Here is a 16,219-nt window from a genome sequence, read left to right as displayed (position 1 = left end):
TGGAGCAACCTGCTCTAGTGGAAGGTGTCCCTGGTTGTGGCAGGGGGTTGGAACTGGCTGAGCTTTGAGGTCCCTTCCAGCCCAAACTAGTCTGGGATTCTATGAGAGCATGGAGTAAGATGCAGTCTTCCTTTTTGCCACCTTTTTCTTGTTTTTTCTCCTTTCCCAATGAAGTATCACAGCTGGGAAACCTCTCATGTGCCCAGCACAGTGGCAGCCTGTCACACAGTTGAGAGTCTGCTGGGCTGGGGACAACTACCCAGCCCAAGAGTTCTTGAGCCCATCCTGGGAAGGGAAGCAGTATCTGCCTCCAGGCCTGTGGGAAGGGCTATATCCCAATGTTAATTCCTTGGAGATTGCACAATGCAGAGCTCTGCCCGGTGGTGATGACATCCGAGGCAGTTCCCAGGGGCCCAACTGATCTCTGCCCCAGTTGGTTCATATGCAGTTCTGCACTGCCTGAGCTCTGGGGACTTGGAGCTGAGCAGGGAGCTGGGGGGTGTTGTACTGTCATGATGCTCCCGGTGACTCCCACCTCTTGCTTTTACAAGCACCAGGCAGCGAGAGGTGCTGTGGGTCTGCCCAGGGTGAAGCAGACACATCGGCTGGGGCCGGTCAGTGTTTGGGAGGCTGTAACACAGCTCACAGAGGTGTCCTGGCCACTATCTGCTGCTGCATGGCACAGTGAAGCTGCTCAACCCTGCAAGTGGTGTGGTGCTGGGTCCTGAGGAACGTGGCTGAGGGGTGATGTGGTGGTGGTGGTGCCCCTGCTTGGGCAGAGGGGCATGTTATGCCTGAGAGAAGGTTCACAGAAGGACGATGAACAAACATCTCAGTGGCTATTTCAAGCTTTTGTGGCCTCTGTGTTAAGGGATGTGCTGCTTTGAGGGCTGGTGCACACAGGACATGTATTACATAGCCTGTTGTGTCACACACCCGTATGATGCTGGTGTTTAGGTCTTTTGAAGAACCATTGACCTCCGTGCTTTGTGCTCCATCATCTCCTCTTTGGTGAAGCAGTTTTGATTTCCAAATTACTTTCTCTCTAAAGTGCAAGGTGTATTTATCCCCTGGTTGCTTCCCAGCAGTGGCTGTGTAGGGCATGCGAGTTGTTTTTCTTACCACACTGATGTGTTTGGAGGTTCAGAGGCTTTGCTGCTGTGAAGGGTGTGTGGTGCTTGGACCTCCTTCCCCCATGCTGCAGGCAATGGGCTCTGCTTGCTGCCTTCCCCCTGTGTCAAAACACAGCTTGACAGATCCTGGGGGGGTGTTCAGAAAGGTGTTGCTTTACAGTCTCTTTGGGAGAGGGTGTTGAATTATGGTAGGAACCCAGTGGATCCTTGACCCTGGTTGGCAGAAGCACCCTTGGTTAAACCCTGTGGCCAATTAGTACTTAAATGGTTGGGGTTTTTCATGTGCTTCATTATCTAGTCACCCTGGACATGCTGCACTTCCTGCCTCTCCTTGCATGATATAGGCTCTGCAGCATCCTAGGATGCTTTGCAAGGGCTGGCATGTTGTCCCCTTCAGGTCCTCAGGGCACAGCTTCACAGTCTGGTGGGTGCTGAGGAAAGGTCTGGACCCCTGAGACCCTGGACTGAGCCGCCTCGCTCATGCCAGGGTCTAGTGGTTGGCCGGGGGTGCATCTGCTCACTCCATCACAGAGCACTGAGGGAGTCTGGGTGGACCGGGCTGGGTTTTGGTTCATACCAGAGCAGCTCATCCTAGGGCTGCATGGCATGTTTCTGCTGATGGTGTGTTGAGTTTTCTGTTCCCAGGTGAGGGCCAGAGCCAGGAAGCCCCACAGTGTGCCACAGAGATCTGTCCATCAGCCTGCCCAGTCCCCTTCACCCTGCCCAGACACCTCCCCAGGGTTTCCTTTCCCTCTGCTGGTACCATGGCAGCATCCCTTGGGGGCAGGAGCAAGGTGAAGGTAGGATGGGAAGCCCTGATGTGGGAGGGGATGCAGGATGCCAGCAGGGTCTCTTTCCATCTCTCCATCATTTTCCCTCAGCAGCAGAAACCTTGGTCACACCATACAAGGTTTCAGTGTTGGGCTTGGGCCACGCATTCACAGCATGAGCCTAGTATGAGGTATGGAAGAGAGGTCTGGAAGCAGGAAGGTTCCTCAGGGCTCCAGCAGTTCAAGCTAGAAGGTTGGGTCTTCCCTGGAGCCCCACGAGGCCACAGCTGATCTCGCCAGCTTCAGGGACTGCAGGCCTTAAAGAGCTGGTGTCTGTCCCCTGAGCAGCTCTTTGAGAGGTCTTTCACTCCTCACCATATGGTGAGGATCAGAGCAGGGAAAGTGGTGAATTGGAGCTGTGTGGCCGTGGAGATCATCTCAGGTGAGGTATCTCGATGTGCAACTTCTCATTTGGTGGCATTGGCCATCTGTATAATTGTCTTTGTGCTGCCCGATGGGGGCTTTGCATATTTTTGCTTGTATTCTGAAGGACACAGTGTGATCTGGTTGGTCAGTGTTTTTATTTTGCTGACCTAAGTGGCAGTATTTGTTTCCTGTCGGGTGTTATTTGGGTTCTGTTTGGCAGTTCTGGAGGTCTTAATTTTACAACTAGCTCTTTTGGAAGTTTTAGAGGTTTGTTTTTACTTTGTTTTAATTAAATTGCTATAAGCTGGGGGGAATCTTTTGGCTTCATTTAAATGGAAAGCCTTGTGCTGGGTAAATCCAGCATCCCTGTCTATCTGATGTGTGTGCTCTTCAGAGTTTTGACATGAAAAGTTAAAATTTGACTCCAGGCTTGAAAGTTTGCAATCATTAACTGCAACAGGCACTGTGTTGTAAGAGGATTATGTTAATCTATTGTTTGGGAAAGAAGCTGAGATTTTAATAGACTCTTTGATGCAGAAATGGGATAATTACTGTGTGAGAGAAGGAAAAGGTTGGAAGGAGAAACATGCTTCCCTGGTGCATATGGGTGCCTGTTGTAGGATGCTGAGGATGCCTGTACCCCTTTGGGTTGCATCCCAGGCCCTGGGGGGCCCTGTGCTCCTGGAGGGATGTGGTGCTGCTTTGGGAGTGAGGAGGATGCAGATCCTGTGTCCTCCTGGGTGGCACTGATTTGGGGCTTGGCTGTGCCTGCTCTGGGGCAGTTTGGGTCCTGAAGCCCTGGGAAGGGGAGCTGAGCTGCTCAGGACTATGCTGCTGTGTCTCTAGGATGGGTGGAAGAGCTTCCTACAAGTCAGAGGGAAGCTCAAGGTCACGATGATTAATTTCCCAGTGGCATTGTTGCATTTATCCATAATTCACTTCAAAGCGGAGAGCTTGAAGGGAGCAGGTTGGAGGCTTCTCTTGCTCATGAGTGACCTCCCTTGCCTGGCAGATAATGACATTCCTCCCTCTCCAGCCCATGGCTGCTGCCTCATCACCCCAGTGATGAGGTACCGAAAGGAGAAACAAAGGCAGGATAGTTTGAGGGCATTTGAGCTGCATCTTACGGCAGAGGCATGGAGAGCAGCCTCTGTGGTGTATGTATGGGACTGGGAGGAGTGGGGAGAGAACACTATGAAGGGAGAACTGGGATGTCTTCGCAACACAGGTTGGCAGTTGGGCACACCCCCCCATGCCTTCCCACCTCTTCTGGGCTCTCCGTTTCTCCACTGCAAGTCCTGGCGCCTTTGGGGAAGGAGGAAGGAGCTGGGGTGCCTTAGGGTTTGTGTGCTTGCTAAGGGAACCCTTGTGCCAGCACCCATAGGTCTGATGGTGGGGAGGGAGCTGCTCCTCCAGACATGCAGTCAGCCATCGGGAGCTGCTGCTGGATGCCGGCAGCTGTATCAGTCGTAGTCCTGAGACAATCCAGCCTGGAGATGGCTTGCTCCATATTGATTATTATTAATACAGAGTGATGAAGTTTGCTGGGCTGTGATTGCAGGAATGATTCTCCTTCCCATTTTCTGAAACTCTTGATCACATTAATGACTTTTCCAATTCTTGCTTCGGGTTTGGCCAGGGCTGGTTTTTAGTGGACAAAGGACAACTGGTGGGTGCTGAGCTGAGTCTGTTCCTGGCTGGCTGAGGATGGGGGGATGGCATGTGCCCTGTTTGTTCCACTTGGGCAAAACTGGGGGGTCTCTGTGAAAGAGTCAAGTGAATTTTGGGTGGATTCTCATGGGTAAGGTGGCAGAGCCAAGGCGATGGACAGGCAGCACCCTCACATGTAAGATGCAGCTCCAGTGCCCTCAGACTATCTTGTCTTTGTTTTTCCTTTTGCTGTGTTTCATCCCATCACATCACTGCTGATGTTTGATACTTTCTTCAGTCCTTTTAACCTCAACAAACTATTTTTTAGGAGGGACTAAACAATTTTCTCTCTCTTTATAGCAAGGCTATGGAGGTCCCTGTGACTCCTGCAGGTGGCTGTGCTGCTGTCTGCTTTTTCCTGCCCTTTTCTTTCCCCTGCAAGCCTGAGCCAGGTTTTTGTGCTGCCAACAAGGAGCAGGTACCAGGGATGTCGCTGCTTTGGGAGGTACTTGTCCCTGTGTGGAGGGATTTAACTGCACAGTGTTGCATGTGAGGAGAACCTCTTTAAAGTGGGTAAAATAATTTGGCAATTTCCATCCATCTGAGGGGGTCATAAAGGGAACTGGATTTCATGAGTGTGCACATTCCATGCTGCTCTGAAAAGGGACCGATGCTGATGAGCTGCAGGCGAATGACTGGATCAGCACCCATGTCTCTGGTGGAGTCTGCAGCTACCTCCCTGCTGCCCAACAGTGTTTGGTGGTGGGTGCACCTCTGCTTCCTGGGTGCTTCTCTGAATCACAGAATCCCAGACTGGTTTGGGTTGGAAGGGACCTTGAAGCTCATCCAGTTCCACGGGCAGGGACACCTTCCACTAGACCAGGTTGCCAAGCCCCTGTGTCCAACCTGGGCTTGAACACTGCCAGGGATGGGGCAGCCACAGCTTCTCTAGGCACCCTGTGCCAGCACCTCAGCACCCTCACAGGGAAGAACTTCTGCCTAAGATCTCATCTCAGTGTCCCCTCTGGCAGGTTAAAGCCATTCCCCCTTGTCCTGTCCCTACAGGCCCTTGTCCAAAGCCCCTCTCCAGGTTTCTTGTAGCCCCTTTAGGCACTGGAACCTGCTCTAAGGTCTCCCCTTAAGGAGCCTTCTCTTCTCCAGGCTGAACCAGCCCAGCTCTCTCAGCCTGGCTCCAGAGCAGAGCTGCTCCAACCCTTTCAGCATCTCCATGGCCTCCTCTGGACTCTCCATGTGCAGGACCTTGCCCTTGGCCTTGTTGAACTCCATGATGTTCACACGGTCCCACCTCTCCAGCCTGTCCAGCTCCTTCTGGATACCATCGCTTCCCTCCAGGAGAGTGGCCTAAATCACAAAAGGAATGTGGCTTTGAAGTCTTTCTCTAAGTAATTCAATGCTGTCCCTAAAACCGAGGTTGTTCGAAGTGTATCTTGGGCAGTACATCTGGATTTGCTGCTGGAATTGGAGTAATTGGGCTACATGAGTTGTAATGCAGCGACACGCCAGGCAAATTAGTGACTTGATGTGGTTGGGTTCTGCTTGGTATCAGCACTGAAATTTGTATGTAATGTAATATAAGTGACAATTAAGGCAAAGTGCCTAGTTAGAGGGGAATTATAGAGCCTTCTGTATACTCTGCTTTTTATTATAGCTGTATTAAATGTAGCACTTCCATAGGGCCCCACAGCTCTGCTGGGAGTGTCTGAGCTGGCACAAAGTGGTGGTGTCAAATGCTGCCAGCGTCCAAGGAGGAACTGATGCGCGTGGGTGTGTTTGGTGCTGCTGTGGCTGATTCCAGGAGCTGGAGTGGGACAAACATCCTGCACCCAGCCTGTACCTTGAGTGCTGCAGCTGCCGCTACAGCTGCTGTACCTTGGCCTGGATATGAGATAGCAGTGGCCTGACACCCCTGTTCCCACTGCACTTCTCTTAAATGGAAGCTTCTGGATAGAGATGGCCTTGCACAATGGTGTGCGGACAGTGTCCTGAAGGGACTGCTACAGTGCCTTTGGCCCTTGAAATAAGGGATCATAGAATCATGGAATGAGTTGGATTGGAAGGGACCTTAAAGCTCATCCAGTTCCAACCCCCTGCCACGGGCAGGGACACCTTCCACTAGACTAGGTCGAGTTAGTGCTCAGAACTTACCTTGCCCTCTAAAAAAATGGTGATTATCAAAATTCTTCATTATTGGCTTCATTCATTCCCGTGAGGCTTGACAGGAAGCTGATGTCTGACATCAGGGGCCAGTTTTCAGCAGTTTAGAAAATTCCTGTCCAAACCCCCTTTGAGGTCCCCATTGTGCTTCCAGCTGACTTACAGGTAACTTGGAGAAGCTGGTTCCTCCCATGCTGGCATGAAAAGGTGGTTCAGGAGAAATCCTTTCCAACCAGCTGTCCCCAGGGGATAAGGAAGCTTCCCCTTGCTCAGTTTTTGGGATATCTGCGGATGTTTTTCCCTCTGAGGGAGAGGGACTTGGACCACAACAGATGGTAACTGTGTTGCCAGGACCCACAGAGTCCTTCCCCGTACTGAACTGGCTCTGGGAACAGTTGCCCTTTGGCCACAGGACATTCAGGATGAGCAGGTACACGTCTTTTGCTCCAGGCTCTGTCCCTGGTGTGCTGCTCAGGCTTTGGCTCCTTGTTTGGCCAGGCTCGCTGTTTTCCTAGACTGTTCTGCTGTTGTCACCACTTCAATTTTGAAGCTGCTGCCTGGGACTCTGCTTGTGCATCCTATTGGGCTCCATCCTCCCCATTGCTGGAGGACCTCAAAGAGGTGGCAGCTGCTGCTCTCCGAGTAGCAGCCAGGCTGGGAAAAGGCCACATGGAAAGGGAGCCTTAACACAGCCAAGGCTGTGCTTGTCAGTGGGGTGGCTACTCCCAGTACAGCTTGACTCTGTTTTACCTGTGTCCTCCAGACACCAGCAGTCGGGTACTTGTGAGCGTCACCTGGGCTCTGCATCCACTGATGGCTGGCTCTTTGGGATGTAGCTCCCCAGAGGAGCCAGGGTGAAAGAGTGGGTGGGTTTAACTTGTGTTGTTGAGCAGTCTTGGTGTGGAGGGGTGACATTGAAGCCCTGGAGAAACAGGGCTGGATCCTCTGGCAGTGTAGGAGAGGACAGAGAAGCTGTCAGTTCTGAAGAGCAGCCTTTTCCTCCTTCCCTGCTTATGCCTAGTCAAGTTTGAGATGTGTAATCAGAATAGAAGGTGCCTGTGGGGAAGCCACGAGGATGCAACAAGATACGGTGTGCTCAAGAACACGGTGACCAGGGGCTGTGAGGAAGTCTCCATGGGATGGAGCAGGGGCCACCACCTCACAATGCTGCCCAGCTTGTCCCACCACGCTGGCTGGGCAGGGGAGATCTGGTAGAGATGCTTCCCAGTTTACTGCTCCTGGGCAGCCCTAGGAGCAGTGCTGTTGAGGTTGCTGTGGGGTGGCTGTTGGGACTCTGGCCTGAAGAAGCATTGTGGTGATTTGCAAGGTGGGACCAGTGCTGGTTCCCCTGTCTGCGATGGCTTCACTGTGTGTGGAGAGTTTTGGAATGGGAAATGGTGGTCTCTGAACAAGCATATGTACAGGATTGTGTGACATGGACCCAGGCAACCACATGGCTGTGTTCATGACTTGGGGTTTTGTCCTCCAAAATGTCTGCAGATGAGGGTTGGAGATGCTTGTGCAAGTGCCTCGGTGTTGATTGTGTGCAGCAGTGCTCTGTATTACCCGACACAGACAGTCCCAGCACTGCATGTCTTGATTTCTGCTTTAGCAGTTTCCTTCAGAGCTCCTCTTAAAAGTCAGCTTATGTATCCTGCAAATTAAACTACAGTTTCACTTATAGAGTAGTTCATTGTACTGTGAAGTGGCAGTTGGAAGCTGCTGTTTGCATCCCTGAGTGCGTGGCTGCGCACCCCAGCACAACAGACTGGTAATGGGAAATCAGAGAGATTCCAGCAATATGTATCTCAGCACATTGCCTCTCCTGCTTCGTAACAGGCATGGAGCTCCTCTGGGAGACCAACTGGTGTGACAGCCCTACCTTGAAGGGCTGACCACATCATTCCTGTAGTAAGGAAGGTCCTGAGGCTGTTCCTCTGCCTTGGGGGAAAGGAAGCAGCCTTTCTCTTGCCCCAAGTCACCAGAGGAAACCGGACACTAAAAGGCAGATGAGAGATGTGGGAGGTTGTGCTGGTTCTGCTTCTAGCCAGATGGGGGATTGGGATGCACTAGGCGGGCTGTGGGGCAGCAGTCCCTTTGGGAGGATCTCTTTTTGATCACAGATGGAGGTGTTTATGGACTTGCCTGCGCTTTCAGGCATTGGTACTTTGAATCCCACTGACCCCAGCCACCCAGACACGGGTTTCATGAAGGCAGAGCCTCCTGCTGTTTGTTGGGCTGTCAGGAAGCTTCACAGCCTTGCAGGAGGCCTGACACTCTGCAAAGAGCTGTGGCTCCTGCTCACCCAGGAGGGGATGGTAGGAGTCATAGAATCACAGACTGGTCCGGGTTGGAAGGGACTTTAAAGCTCATCCAATTCCAACCCCCTGCCACGGGCAGGGACACCTTCCACTAGACGACGTTGCTTCAAGCCCCATCCAACCTGGAATGTGGGTTGTGCTGGGGAGGGCTGGCTTGCTGTGGAGTGTCTGTCAGTCTGGCTAATCCTCCCGTTGTCTGTCCTAGAGTCTTCCAAATTGCCCTTTTGTCCCCAGACAATTCTGCTTTGCAAATGCTAAAGGAGGATCCCCGGGGTAGCATCGCTGCTCCCATTCCTTCCCACCAGGAGAAGAGAAGGATTCAAATTAACCCTGCTCATCCTCCCCACGCCTGCTGCTGCCCCGTCCAGCCTCTCTCCTGTTGCCTTTGCATAGGCAACTGAGGAGAGCCGGTGATATCATCTTTGCCAATTAACTGGTGGTACCCTCCTCCTGAAGGCATGTGTGTGCCTGAATCCAGCTGCTCCCGAAGCCGGTGTTGTGCCTTCCCTCTCTAGCAGGAAAACAAGAGTTGTCCCCTTCCACCTCCCGCTTCTCTGGTCCCCCCTTGGCTGCTTTCCTAGCCCCCTCCGCTCTGCCCCGACTCCTGTGACCTCCTTTGACGTGTTGCATTTCACTGGTAACGGGGAGCCGATGGGAGATAAGAGGGTGACCGCGGTGACGGTGTGAGCGGCTCAGGCTGCGCCGCAGGAGCCTCACGCTGCGCTGCCTCAGCCCCGCTCTCCGCAAACGGACCCGTTTCAGAAAGCGCCCTGGAGTCCTCCCCGGCAGCGGTGGAGCCCATCGGAGGCAGAAGGTGGGAGATGAAGGGGAGGTTGTGCTGAGCAGCGGGTAAACAGCTTGATTGTCCCCATTTGTGAGAGGGAAGCGAGCCCGAGCTGTCCCCTCCTGATGTATGAATGGGATGGAGAAGGTGCTGGAGGTCCGTGAACCTGCGCATGTCTCTGGGGACCGCCTGTACACCATCAGCCCCCCGTTTCCTTTTCAGGTTTGCACCGGTTGGGTCTGTTTTGCTGGGAGCGGGATCAAAGGAATTACACCACCCCCCCCCTCCCGGAACCGCAGCAGGGATGGTGACAGTGGCTCCGAGAGCCAGCAGCCGCCCGCCCCAGTGACCGTGGGGCGAACCCGTCCACTGTTGAATTCCGAGCGGGAAGCTGATCCGGAGCCTAGAGGAAAGGGAAGCAAATAAGGGAGGAGGGAAGCGGGGGGGCATTGGGCGCAGCAGGGGTTCGGCAGCGGCCGCTGTCCCTCGGTGCTCGCAGGCTGGTTGCGGTGGATGACTCTAAGCAGGGAAATAGCAATGAAAGTGGGTTGTGTGTGTTTTAACATGGCATCCACAACAGAGGGTTGCAGAGGATGCAGGAGGAGCTCTGCCAGCTGGGTTAACGTTGGTTTTCTTTGCTGTGTCCGAGGATCCCTGGCATGTGAGCCCTGTCACACACCCCTGCCCTGGATGCACTTCGCTGACTTGGTCTAGCTTTGCTCCATGGGGCTGTGGTGAGGGGGGGATTTTCTGAAGCCCGTGTTTTTCCTCCGCCCAGCTTGGCATCAGGCAATGAGGATGCAGAGCTGAGCGCTCCCGACGAGGGGAGGTTGGCTGTAGGATTTCCCTTCGGGTTTGGAGCATCCCTTTCTCTGCTGCCTGCTGTAGAAAGGCGTTGTGCTGGAGCCTGGGGAGCAGATGATCTCTGACCGGACCAGACTCGTTGCTTGAAATGTCGGTCCCTCTCCTTGCGCTCAGGTGTTTGGTGGCAAGCTGGAAAATCGTGTTGGGGAGGTGCTGCTGGAGGCCGAGAGGTACCTTCTGCCTTTGGAAACAGGGAGGGAGGAAAACTGAACTCTGAATAGCCGCAAGAGGAGCAAGTGGGGATCTTTCGCAAGAGGAGCGAGCTGGGATCCTCTCCACCTATTGTGCCATAAGAACAGACCTTTTGGAAATCCATCTGAACAGCTGATTCCTTGGGGTTTCTCATCACCTTCTGATCTGGAGAGCATCCCCTTGCCCGGCCGAGGGCCACTACAGCCACCCTGGGCCACCTCCCCTGCCAAGCGGCCACTCGCCGTGGGGGCTCACAGACCTGTGCTATTGCTACTGAGGCACCCTTTCCAGCGGGCATGCTTGGTAGTAGTAGTATTATTTCTTCCCTCCTCCTTAATTCAGCTCTGCAGCGTCGCAGTATCTAAGCGCACAGATGCCAGCTGCTCTCGTGCAGTCCGGTGCCTCCGGTTGGCTCAGGGAGGCAGAGCTTCCTACCTTCCAAATGTGAGGGGTCGCCGTGGAGCGCCCTGTGAGTATCCAACAAGTAATTCCTGGCTGTGCTCCTCCTGCCTTGCTCCGTGCCTGGGTCACAGCGCTCCCTGCCTGGTCCCGTGGGCTGCCAGAGCCCGCGGGGTAGCGAGCACAGCCGGGCTGTAGCATGCATGAGCGTGCGGCGGGAGCGGTGCCCAGGGACACAGGCGGGCGCCATGGCTTCCTTCGGGAAGCTGACGGAATACTTCAGCCTGAGGAAGTCGAGGACGGAGCTGCGCTCAGGGCGGCGTGGCCGGCGGAGCGGGAGCTGCTGCTGTAGTGTCCTGGAGTGCAGGTATGGGGTGGCCTGCGGTGCCTCTGTGTGTGCCCAGGGGGCTTTGGGCTGGGAGATGCAGACTGGGTGCTTTGCTTTCTCTTTATGGCTCCTAGGGCTGGGGAGGGGGCTGGGAGCATGGAAAGAGCTCGGGAAGCATCACCTTGGTCCTGAGGGGCTCCTGAGTGGCTTACTGCTGCGGGACATCTCCAACAGGCTCCTGGCATCCGTGTCCCTGCCCAGGGCACATCCCAGGTATCAGTGTTGCACCTCAGATGTCTACATGTGTACCTGCCTGCCTCTGCCTTGGCTTGTTATGTTGTGTCGCCACGCTGTCTCCTTGTTGGAGGAGGAGGTGGTTGTGCTGCAGTTGCCCTTTCCTCCCTCTGCCCCTCACTCTGCTGCAGGCCAAGTCCTGGGCTGCACAGGCACAAGATGTGGCTTCACAGGTGGGGTTGAACCTAGTGCTGATGGAGCCTCCTGGCATGCAGGGGACTGGTTTGGAGGGGTCTCAGCTGTGCTTGGGGACAAGGTGCAATGTTGAAGGGGCTCCTCTGGGCAGCAAATACACTGTTCATCATCAGCTCGATGGGGGGACGTGGATTGATGAGGGGAATGCATTGGGGATGGGTGGCACTGGGTGGACTGGAAGCCCCCTTGGAGCTTGCTGCTGTTGGGGTGCTTGGGGTTGTGGTGGGAAGCAGCAGGGCCAGTCCTTGGTTTGCATGTAACTTCATTGCAGTTATTGCAATGAAGCAAATTACTGGGTGCCTGTGTGGCTTTACTTCTCCTTGGGAATGATGAGCAGTGTGTAGGGAATTGCAAGCATTGTATAGGACATGGCTAGCACTTGATGCTTTTCCCTTTCTCTGTGTGGGTTCATGGTGAGACAGAAGGTTAGAGCCTGAGCAGTGTGTGTGTCCCCAAACCCTCTGCTGACCTGCGCACGGTGACTTCCTGCTGCTGGAAGGGTGTGGGTCTGTGTGGGGACACATGGGGGAAACACAGAACCATGATACCCGCTCGCCTTCTTCCTTGGGTATTGAGCATCTCATGCTCTGTAAAGGTTATTGAAGTATCTACAGATTAAAAAGAAGTTGGGGGTATGTTGCTTGAGCCCCTCCTGCTGTTCCCAGTGCTGCTGCTGAGACGTGATGTGCTGTTGCTGTCTCCCCTCCTCACTCGGTGGCTGAAGGATTCAGTCGCCTTTTCCCCGCTTGCTTGGAGCCTGGCGCGGTTTCTCCGGAAACACGGAACCATCTTTGGCTGAGCCAGGAGCTTTGTTCTTCTCTTCTTTGGCATTGTGGACAGTAACCCTGGTTTCTGCCCTCTGGTTTTTGCTGTGCCGGTGTGGAGTTGGGTGTGAGGAAGGTTCTGCAGGCACTGCCCAGCGCAGTGTGTCCATGGGGCTCACTGGTGTGCAGCCAAGTGCCACATGGAGAGCAAGTGTGTGGCTTGGGCGTGAGGAGATGCTCCTGGGGCTTCACACCTATCAATTCCACGTGCATAGCCTGCTACTGTCCTGGACCTTGGTTTTTGGGGTGAATTGGGTGATTTCCCATCTAATGGGAAATGCTGTAGTGCCTTCCTAGCTCTGGGGCATTAGTCACACAAGTGGCATAGCTCGTGGGTAGCTCAGGTACCAAATATGCTGGGGGGAATGCTGGGTATGGATGTGTTTAAGGGCAGGAGCATGGCTCGCACTGTGTCGTCGCGACTGTTGTGTGGGGCTCTGTGTGGGGCTGCTGGACGTGCCTCCCACAAGCAGAAGCTTCTGCACATGCCCAGATGGTGCATCATGGCCAAGCTGGAGATGAGGCAGCTGCGCTTCCCTGCCCTGGTGCTGTGCAGCTCCTTGGTCTGACTCTGAGTGTGCAGGCAGTGCTCCCGGGCCCTGACATCCCCAGGGCCAGGGCTCGAGTGCACCTGCAGATCCTGAGCGCGTTCCCTTGATTGCACATGGTTGATTATAGCAGTAAAAATGTGTTGATTGAAGCACAGGATGCTTTTGAAATCAGTGTCACTTTCCACCCAAGCTACTTGAGATTTTTTTCTGGTTTTCTTCTCACCTCCAATGTCTGTACCTTGAGAAGCCCCAGCTGAGCCCCCTGACCCAAGCTGCAGTGGCTTCTGCCAGCCAGGAAGCCAAACACTTCATGGCTGGGACCCAAAAGCAAACAAAAGGCATCTACTGCCACATCTGACCCTGTCCTTACTCTAGATGAGGCTTTTCCTCTCTCTGCTGAGCAACCTTTTGGTTTGATTTTATTTCTTCATGCTAATGTGGGCAAATTAAACAAGGAAATAAGTGGCTCAGGCCCCTCGTTTCCATGTGTACAGAGGTACTGGAGATCCTAGATCCAACGTCAGCAGTGTGATGTCTGAGCCATGTCCTGGCCCTGGCATGGCTCAGGCCAGCTGGGCTCCCACGGCTCCTGCCAAAGGCCTGTGGTCCCCTGGGACTGCAGCAATCAAATGTGGGCAGGTCCTCAGCAAGGCAGATGCACTAACTGGAGTTATTAAATTCTAAATATAGTGGTCCCACGCGTTCTCAGGGGACCTCACAGACATTATCAGGTGTGTAGTTATGCTCTTAAGTAATCTGCTTGTGTTTTCAAACTACACTTCCAGATAGAGCAATGTGTGCAAGGTGGATCTGGCAATCGAGGGCGCAAACTTGTACATGGAAGGGCAGTAGCATGGCGTAGTTGTTGCATGTTGTTGAATCAGTTGGCCAGTTAGCTCTCCAGGGGTTGAGAGGCTCTAGGTGTGACATGCTGGAGATCAGAGTATCCCCAGCATGCAGCTTGTAGGGTGTAGGGATGGAGTGTAAACACACCAGCCAGGAATTGGAACAGCTTGCCGAAGAGAAGCTGTAGCTGCCCCATCCCTGGCAGTGTTCAAGGCCAGCCTGGACGGGGCTTGGAGCAACTTGGTCTAGTGGAAGCATTGAGGGATGAACCAGATGATCGGCTTGACTGGCTTTGGAGCTGCACTGCTTTGTGCAGGATGATGGGGTTTTCTCTGCAGCACTGGATGCAGGTGCCTGTGGGCAAAAGACAGGAGCGGCTGCGGATGCTTCCTGGGGTTTGCTCTTTGTGTTATCTTATGGTGTCAGCCCCAAGGTGCTTATGCCCAGCTCTCTCTGTGTTGGTAAAGAGGATCTGCTTCTGGCATGAGGAGTAATGAGGTGAAAAGGCAGATTCTACAAAACAGCCCATCTAGTGAGCTATTTTTAAACTGAAAGGTCTGGGCAGCCATTTCTGGGTTCCTGCAGCTTTTGAGAGTGGATCAGAACATTGAGGAAGGCTGTTGTCTTCTAACTGGGCTGGGAGACTGGCTGTGCTCTGCTGGGAGTGGGCTGGGGGAGCTTGTTGGAAGTGTTCAGGAGCCCGCTGGCACCTTTCCCGGCTGCTGTCCTCAGCCAAGGCTGCTTAGCAGCCAGCAAGCCTGGCAGATGCTGATCGAGGGCCTGGGGGCTCGTACTGCTGCTGGAGGACCAGGATCCAGTGTCATTGACAGAGTTCATGGTTCTTGGAAAACTTCTCAAGGAGCCTCTTGGGGTTGGTCTCAGCCTGAATGCAGTGCCGGCAGCCGAAGCCCCCTGAGAACACCAGTCCTCCCGTCAGGGAGCTGTGACCTGCAGCAGTGACAACCTCCCCATGGAAGGGAGTTGGAATTAGATGATCTTAAGATCCTCTCCAACCCACACCATTCCATTATTCTAAGGCAAATGGCACATCATTAGAAATCCCATATACTGGCTGGGGTGGCTTTTGGGAGGCATCTTATCCTCTAGGCAGGGGCTAGGAGGCTGTTAGATATACTGGCTTTCTCTCTTGGCCCAGTACTCTTTTGGGATAGATCTGCTCACTTGGCTTCAGGAGGTTGATGCACATTCCTTCTTTGATTCTTCCCTGTAAGGGTGCTGAGGCGCTGGCACAGGGTGCCCAGAGAAGCTGTGGCTGCCCCATCCCTGGCAGTGTTCAAGGCCAGGTTGGACACAGGGGCTTGGAGCAACCTGCTCTAGTGGAAGGTGTCCCTGCCCATGGCAGGGGGTTGGAACTGGCTGAGCTTTAAGGTTCCTTCCAACCCAAACCAGTCTGGGATTCTATTATAGCTCTGTGGTCCCCAGAGTCCCATGCAGTCCCCGCAGAGGGGCTTTGATGTGCTCACCTGAAGATCACTGCCTAGTTATGGAAAAGGAGATCTTCAGGGTGGGGGGGGGTGGAGAGGAAGGAGAGATTTGTGGCTGGTTTTGGATCTTGTGTCCTTCTCCCAGGGGAGACCTTCAGCATTGGAAGCAGCAAAACTGAAGACCCCTAACAATTTGGGGGCTGAAGAGCATACAGACTCAGTGGGTTCCAGGGGAGGAGCTTTTCCCTGGCTTGGGTGGAGGCAGTGGGGCAACCTGCAGTGAAACCCAGGGAAGCTAAGCTTGGGAAATGGAGAGCAGAGGTACTTGGCTTGTGCTGAACCAGGGAGCGGGCAAGCAGAGTGTTAGCTGCAGAGTTTTAAATTAGCTGAAAATTCCATAAAAATTCTAATTTGCCTGGCCTGTTATGACCATGCCATTAGATAATCTCCAGCTGAAGTTCCAGGTGATGCTACCAGTTTGCACTCACAGAAGGAGCAGAGGTGGGTCCTGGTGTCTCTGCTGCTGTTGGAGCCTATACTGGGGCTTGTAGGAAGCTCTTTGCACTGGGGAGCTGTCACCTCCCCTCCTTTGCGGGTATGTCCCACACTGATTTACTGATCCATGTTCCTTGCTGTGTTAGTGGATGGGCTTTGAGGTGGGTGAGTGGGGAGGTGTGGTGGGCATGTTCTCCTGGCAGGGTTGGGCTTAGTTGGTTTTGGGTGTTTAAGAATCTCTCTTCAGCTCTGGCAGCACGTCTGTGTTCCAGTGCATGGTTGTGATAGGGAAGAGAAGGAACTGGCAGGTTTTGGGGCTGGGAAACATCACTGAAGGAATAAATCCTGTGTGGGTTTATCTGTAAGGCAGATGAAAACAGGCAGTGGGTCTTCTATCCCTGGCTTACAGCACGGCCTTGCAAGAATCCCACTGCTGGAGCGCGCCTGCCTCATGCGTCGTCCCACTGTGTAACGGTGGCACCAAGTTACCTGGTATCATGTTGGACATGGCACTGGGGACTCAGCCC

General features: G+C 53.8%; 1 protein-coding gene across 6 annotated transcripts in view; it reads left to right on the top strand.

Annotated features, from left to right (window-relative positions):
- The window catches only part of LOC115607335 (ankyrin repeat and fibronectin type-III domain-containing protein 1-like), a 235,916-nt gene that overhangs the window by 39,552 nt on the left and 180,145 nt on the right, over positions 1 to 16,219 (top strand). For 2 of the 6 annotated variants that reach the window (XM_030484526.1, XM_030484524.1), the window contains exon 1: positions 10,066 to 11,081. The exons of the other annotated variants lie outside the window; for them this stretch is intronic. In XM_030484526.1, coding sequence (XP_030340386.1) covers positions 10,918 to 11,081 — 164 coding nt within the window. In that variant the 5' untranslated portion in view covers positions 10,066 to 10,917. Of the gene's footprint in view, positions 1 to 10,065; positions 11,082 to 16,219 lie in introns of those variants that run through there. 6 annotated transcript variants of the gene reach the window in all.

The sequence above is a fragment of the Strigops habroptila genome, chromosome 4 (assembly GCF_004027225.2).
Source record: "Strigops habroptila isolate Jane chromosome 4, bStrHab1.2.pri, whole genome shotgun sequence".
Taxonomy (NCBI): domain Eukaryota; kingdom Metazoa; phylum Chordata; class Aves; order Psittaciformes; family Psittacidae; genus Strigops; species Strigops habroptila.
Note: the sequence above shows the minus strand (reverse complement) of the source record. Positions and strands in the feature narration are given on the sequence as shown.